The sequence below is a fragment of the Malaclemys terrapin genome, chromosome 2, assembly GCF_027887155.1.
Source record: "Malaclemys terrapin pileata isolate rMalTer1 chromosome 2, rMalTer1.hap1, whole genome shotgun sequence".
NCBI lineage: Eukaryota > Metazoa > Chordata > Testudines > Emydidae > Malaclemys > Malaclemys terrapin.
In genome coordinates this window covers 236,545,418-236,552,672 of record NC_071506.1, presented here as the reverse complement: position 1 = coordinate 236,552,672, position 7,255 = coordinate 236,545,418, and the positions used below count along the sequence as shown (strand labels likewise).

The 7,255-nt window shown below is 50.8% G+C and overlaps 1 protein-coding gene across 1 annotated transcript; it reads right to left on the bottom strand.

Annotated features, from left to right (window-relative positions):
* Window positions 1-4,254: 4,254 nt before the first annotated feature.
* LOC128832633 (uncharacterized) lies at window positions 4,255-6,012 on the bottom strand. The gene is made up of 2 exons (XM_054020167.1): window positions 5,731-6,012; window positions 4,255-4,735 (listed from the first exon to the last, which is right to left on the bottom strand). The coding sequence occupies exons 1-2, from the start codon at window positions 5,900-5,902 to the stop codon at window positions 4,260-4,262; spliced, it is 648 nt and encodes a 215-aa protein (XP_053876142.1). The 5' UTR covers window positions 5,903-6,012; the 3' UTR covers window positions 4,255-4,259.
* Window positions 6,013-7,255: the final 1,243 nt, after the last annotated feature.

The following is a 7,255-nucleotide window of genomic DNA, read 5'->3' as shown; positions in this document are numbered from 1 at the left end:
AACTTCTATTTGAAACCTAGAAAGCCCAGCTCCAGAATAACAAAAAACCTCAAAATTCATTGTGGAATTCAAGCAGCAAAATATCCTCAGTTCAAAGACCATAAACTCTAGAACAGTGTTTTCAATAACTACATAAAAATGACTTATGTTGTCCTCAAAATTGTTTATTTTCTTCCATTTTGATGCCTGTATGTGGCAACAATTGAACCACAGGAGAATGTGCCATATGGAGAAACAGCCATATTAGAATATATAGCTGTAGAACAGGGATTGGCAACCTTTGGCATGCAGCCCGGGCTGGTTTGTTTACCTGTTGCGTCCACATGTTCGGCCGAGCGCGGCTCCCACTGGCCGTGGTTCGCTGCTCCAGGCCAATGGGGGCGGCGGGAAGCGGTGGCCAGCACATCTCTCAGCCCGCACCACTTCCCGCCGCCCCCATTGGCCTGGAGCGGCAAACCACGGCCAGTGGGAGCTGTGATCTTCTGAACCTGTGGACGCAGCAGGTAAACAAACCGGCCCAGTCCGCCAGGGGGCTTACTCTGGTGGGCCGCATGCCAAAGGTTTCTGATCCCTGCTGTAGAATATTCTGAAGTTAGAGAGGCACGTTTAGGGCTTATGTTGTCCCCCATAATATGACATTTGTAAACAGAGAACAAACGAGTGTTAATTGTAATGCTGAACCTGAAAATATAAGCCGTCAAACTTGCAGACACATATGTGCATGCCTAACATCACATACATCAGTTATCCCATTGTCAGATTTCTGCAATGATGGCCCTTCCCCTCCCCATGCCTCTCTGTGCCAGTACATATTGGGAAATCTCCATGACCTGGACTCCACAGCATGGAAGAGATGAGGCCCTCCATAATTCTGATCTCTTATGTAGCAAAACTACTTACTCTGTTGCATCTGGGGACTTATGCAGCCACAGCGGATTTACTTCGTACAGTAAGTTATGGGAATTTTACTGAAAAGGAAACACCAAAAAGAAAAAATAGAACCCATTTAATTACATCAATTCAAAAGAAACATTTACCCTAACAGAAGGAAATTAAAATATGCCACAGATTTACAATCAACTGCTATTCTCTACGTGCTATGAATGCAGAGAAACTTCAGTAGTAGGGGCTCATAGATAAAGTAGCCTTAAGTAAAAATGGATGGTTATGTAAATACTTCATACTGTAATCAGAACTGGATTAAGGCATAGGCATTGTAGCCTTGTGCCCAGGGCCACCGATCCTGGTGTTCGATGATTACATCAGAATCTCTTTCCTGCAACAAAAAATACATATGATCCAAGTGTACTCAGTGCAGAGCTTGCAGAGGGCCGAAATAATATCTCTTAGAGGTGTAAACTATCCTGTGTAGTCCAATGGCTGGTGGTAATGGGGGTTAGTCCCAAGACCCATTTCTCTGGGAGAAGCCTTGCCAACACAGCCAATCACAGTACTCTCTGTGTGGCAGGAGGAGAGGAGTTCAGCTGGCCCAGCTCACCCATCTACTGCAGCTATCCCCATTTCTGGGGTAAGTAGTGGAGGGCACGCTGTGACTTCCTCTTCTTTTCTGCAGGGGAGATAGGGTTGGTGTCTCTGCCCCTGCTGCTCCTGAAGTGGAGGGAGGGGGGCCTGCTGGCACGCCCATTGGTGTAGAGGTGGACTCCATATCCCTGCTCCTTTGGGAGGGGATCAGCTCCCTTTGCATCCACCATGCCATTTGGGGGCCATGTGAGTGGTGTTATTGAGGGCCCATGAACACACAAAAGTCAGGAGAACGGTGCGTGGTTTATAAAGAAATGACTTTGAGTCATCTAGCAGTGTGAACAGGAGTACTTGTGGCACCTTAGAGACTAAGGCCTTGTCTACACTATGAGAGTAGTTCGATTTTACTTAAATCAAATTTTTGGAATCGATATTGCAAAGTCGAACGTGTGTGTCCACACTAAGGACAGTAATTCGACTTTGTGAGTCCACACTAACGGGGAAAGCGTCGACATTGGAAGCTGTGCACTGTGGGCAGCTATCCCACAGTTCCCGGAGTCCCTGCTGCCCATTGGAATTCTGGGTGGAGCCGCAAATGCCTTCTGGGTAAAAAAAATGTGTCCAGGGTGCTTTTGGGTAACTGTCGTCATCCGTCCATCACTCCCGCCCTCCCTCCCTGAAAGCGCCGGCGGGAAATCAGTTCGCGCACTTTTCTAGTCAGTGACAGCGCGGACGCCACAGCACTGCGAGCATGGAGCACACTGCGACCATCGCTGCAGTTGTGGCCGCTCTCAACGCCTCGCAGCTTATCATACACCTTTCCCTGAGGCAGATGCAGATAAGTCAGGCGAGGAGGCTACGTCACCGCGGTGATGGCCTGAAGTCTGAGAGTAGCACAGACCTCTCAGAAAGCAGGGGACCCAGCGCCGAGGACATCACGGTCGCAATGGGTCATGTTGATGCCGTGGAACGGCGATTCTGGGCACGGGAAACAAGCACTGAGTGGTGGGACCGCATAGTGCTGCAGGTCTGGGATGAATCCCAGTGGCTGCGAAACTTTCGCATGCGGAAGGGAACTTTCCTGGAACTTTGTGAGTTGCTGTCCCCTGCCCTGAAGCACAATGACACCCGGATGCGAGTAGCCCTGACTGTCCAGAAGCGAGTGGCCATAGCCCTCTGGAAGCTTGCAACGCCAGACAGCTACCGGTCAGTCGCGAACCAGTTTGGGGTGGGCAAATCTACTGTGGGGGTTGTTGTGATGCAAGTAGCCAAGGCAATCGTTGATGTACTGCTGCCAAAGGTAGTGACCCTGGGAAACGTGGAGGCGATCATAGATGGCTTCGCAGCGATGGGATTCCCAAACTGCGGTGGGGCCATAGATGGAACTCACATCCCTATCCTGGCACCGGACCACCAGGCCAGCCAGTACATTAACAGAAAGGGCTACTTTTCCATGGTGCTGCAAGCACTGGTGGACCACAGGGGACGTTTTACCAACATCTACGTCGGATGGCCGGGCAAGGTTCATGACGCTCATGTTTTCAGGAACTCTGGTCTGTTTAGACGGCTGCAGCAAGGTATTTACTTCCCGGACCACAAAATAACTGTTGGGGATGTGGAGATGCCTATAGTCATCCTCGGGGACCCAGCCTACCCGCTAATGCCCTGGCTCATGAAGCCCTATACTGGCGCCCTGGACACTGAAAAAGAACTCTTCAACTACCGGCTGAGCAAGTGCAGAATGGTGGTGGAGTGTGCTTTTGGCCGTCTCAAGGGGAGATGGAGAAGCTTACTGACTCGCTGTGATCTCAGCGAAACCAATATCCCCATTGTTATAGCAGCTTGCTGTGTGCTCCACAATCTCTGTGAGAGCAAGGGGGAGACCTTTATGGCGGGGTGGGAGGTTGAGGAAAATAGCCTGGCTTCTGATTACGCACAGCCAGACAGCCGGGCGATTAGAAGAGACCAGCGGGACGCGCTGTGCATCCGGGAGGCTTTGAAAGCTAGGTTCCTGAGTGAGCAGGGTAACCTGTGACTGTAAAGTTTGTGTACAGAGAAGCCGAACCTGCCCCCGTTTCTTTACCCAGTTAATGTTGACTATCCTATTCAGTTACATACCCCCTTCACCCCCCCTTCCAACACACGTTTCGAAATAAAATCAGTTCTACTTTGTTAATGAACACCGTTTTCTTTACTACTGTTTTCGCGGAAATTTTTTAAAACTGGGACGCGGATTGTGGTGCGGAGCGGGTGTAGTGTAGTGACGCAAAGAAAGCTTCTAAACTCAAGGATTGACAGGCTCCGCTGTGGTGGGCTGGTTCTTTCAATGGAGCCTGTCACCCCTCCTGATCGGGACTGTGTGTATGGGGGGGCTATGTGACTTTGTGGCAGGGGGAGGACGGTTACAGATCTCCTGCTGTGTGGCTCTGTGATCCTGCATAAGGACCGCCGCTTAAGATCTGTAACTGCCCTCCCCCACCACAAAGTCACAGAGCAACCCACCCCCCACTACAGAACATGAAAACCACCTCCCAGACTGACCAGGGCAACTAGTCACTGCACTGTGTATGTGCCCTGCTGCTGTACCTGCCCCCGCCTATGTACCCTGCCAAAGGTGACTGTCCTGTCCAATTACCATCCCCCTTTCCCCCCCTCCTCCAAAAGAACATGATGGAAACATTAGTTAACAGAAACATATTTTTTATTATCAACTACACATGGAACTGGGAGGTGAAACTTGGACGGGGGCTTGTGTCAGGCGGGAAGGAAAGAACTTGTCAAATTTTGGGGAATGAGAGCCTTCTGCTACTAGAGCTCTCTGCAGGGGTGGAGTGAGAGTTTGCGTGGACTCTGCCGCCTCTCCTTCTGTGCACTTTGGGTGAGGGGGGTATGGGACTTGGTGGCGGGGGAGGGCGGTTAGAGATGGACTGCAGTGGGGCTCTGTCCTCCTGCCTCCGTTCCTGCAGAACATCCACAAGGCGCCGGAGCATGTCCGTTTGCTCCCTCAGTAGTCCAAGCAGCGTTTGAGTCGCCTGCTGGTCTTTCTGCCGCCACCTCTCCTCCCGATCCATGTTTGCTTGCTGCATTTGGGACAAGTTCTCCCGCCACTGGGTCTGCTGTGCTGCCTGGGCTCGGGAGCAGGCCATAAGCTCTGAGAACATGTCCTCCCGTGTCCTCTTCTTCCTATGCCTAATCCTCGCTAGCCTCTGGGAGTGTGATGCCAGGCTAGGTTGTGAGACAGTCGCAGATGGGGCTGTGGGAATGGGAAAAAGGGAGTGAATTCCTCAGAAAGATAAATGTAGTTGTGAACAAAGAACATAGTCTTTCTCTGTGAACAAGACCATGCACAGCACCTATCACATGCGCACTCAGCACAAGGTCGAATTCTCGGCCTTCGCATTCAGTGCCTGGGGTCTTGCACAGCACATTTGAGAAGCGTGTCAGGACAACGGAATTTCTGTTGCAGGCAGACATGGTAAGCCGTAGACTCGTGGCAGCTTAAAACTTTAATATTAGCAATGGCCTCATTTCACATTGAAATCAATGTCGGTCCCTGCTGCCAGCAATCCGGCAAGCAGGAACTCTGCTCCTGTCCCACACCCTCGCGGCTGTCCCCGGGAACGATCCCTTTCGGCTGCCCCTCTCCCGCCTCCACCGCGTGGCTGCAAACCAGCGGTTACAGTTCTGTAAAGGAACGGTAAAGCAGTCCCAACACTAACATTCCCCTACCTCATTCAAAGCAGGTCACCATGAGCGACATCACCCTCATGAGGATCTCTGACAGCGAGAAAGAGAGAATGCTCCGGGAAAGCCTCCAAAGACCAGGGCCGTATGCCGCCCTGCTGTGCAGAGCAATGATTCCCGAGTACTTGCTTGTCTCGTGGCGCGGCAACGTGTCGTACTACGGAGGACCCAATAAGGCCGCTCTCCCCAGGAACCGAATGCAACGGATTTCCAATTACCTCCAGGAGAGCTTCCTCGAGATGTCACAGGAGGATTTCTGCTCCATCCCCGGACATATAGACCGCATTTTACTCTAGCTGCTGTAGCAGTGACTAAACAGTAGAGCGGCTTGGGCAGGACAATCATGCAAAACTGGACATTGCTAGATTTTTTTTTCAATAGTTGCACTGCCCATGACTGAACCGTTAAGCGCCTAGGGCAAACTAATCATGAGAAACCCATTTTTTTAATTGTTAATATTCCTGTTCTGTTAAAAATAAATGTTTAGATGTTTACAACACTTACTGGCTGATCCTTCCCCAGATTCTGTGTCCGGGGTAACGGCTGGGGACGGTTGGTAGGGGATCTCTGTAAGGGTGATGAAGAGATCCTGGCTGTCGGGGAAATCAGCGTTGTGAGTGCTGTCGACTGCCTCGTCCACCTCTTCTCCTTCCTCATCTTCCCCGTCCGCTAACATGTCCGAGGATCCGGCCGTGGACAATATCCCATCCTCAGAGTCCACGGTCACTGGTGGGGTAGTGGTGGCGGCCGCACCTAGGATGGAATGCAGTGCCTCGTAGAAACGGGATGTCTGGGGATGGGATCCGGAGCGTCCGTTTGCCTCTTTGGTCTTCTGGTAGCCTTGTCTCAGCTCCTTGATTTTCACGCGGCACTGCGTTGCATCCCGGCTGTATCCTCTCTCTGACATGTCTTTAGAGATCTTCTCGTAGATCTTTGCATTCCGTTTCTTGGAGCGCAGCTCGGAAAGCACGGACTCATTGCCCCACACAGCGATGAGATCCAAGACTTCCCGATCAGTCCATGCTGGGGCCCTCTTTCTATTCTGAGATTGCACGGCCATCACTGCTGGAGAGCTCTGCATCATTGCCAGTGCTGCTGAGCTCGCCACAATGTCCAGACAGGAAATGAGATTCAAACTGGCCAGACAGGAAAAGGAATTCAAATTCAAATTTTCCCGGGGCTTTTCCTGTGTGGCTGTTCAGAGCATCCGAGCTCGTACTGCTGTCCAGAGCGTCAACAGAGTGGTGCACTGTGGGATAGCTCCCGGAGCTATTAGCGTCGATTTCCATCCACACCTAGCCTAATTCGACATGGCCATGTCGAATTTAGCGCTACTCCCCTCGTCGGGGAGGAGTACAGAAGTCGAATTAAAGAGACCTCTATATCGAACTAAATACCTTCGCGGTGTGGACGGGTGCAGGGTTAATTCGATGTAACGGCGCTAACTTCGACATAAACGCCTAGTGTAGACCAGGCCTAACAAATTTATTAGAGCATAAGCTTTCGTGGACTACAGCCCACTTCTTCGGATGCATCCTAAGGTGCCACAAGTACTCCTGTTCTTTTTGCGGATACAGACTAACACGGCTGCCACTCTGAATCTAGCAGTGTATTTCCCAGCTGAGCTGGGAGCTGAGTTCCCCCCCCCCGTCACGAAAATGAAACCAATTGTGCCCCCTGTAGTCCCACCATCTGTTGCTCTAGGCCAAACCATCTTAATTTATAGGGCTTCAATGCTCTCCTCTATCCCCCCTGGGTATTCCTACACAAACACACACACTTTGGGAAACACTTTTTATCCTCAGGAATAGATACTTAGATTGTGGCTCCACCTCTTCTTTTTTTATATGCTTTGAAGAGCAGTGAAATATTTAATGATGTTGACATTCTAAGTGCAGTCATTGGCATTTGAGTTAGCCCCCACTGAAATGAATGGAGAAATTCACACCTGTGAGCTACTCTTTCAGGCTCTCTGCAAACTCAGGGACACATTGCTGTAACAATTATGCTTGCTTTACATTTTGAAGGG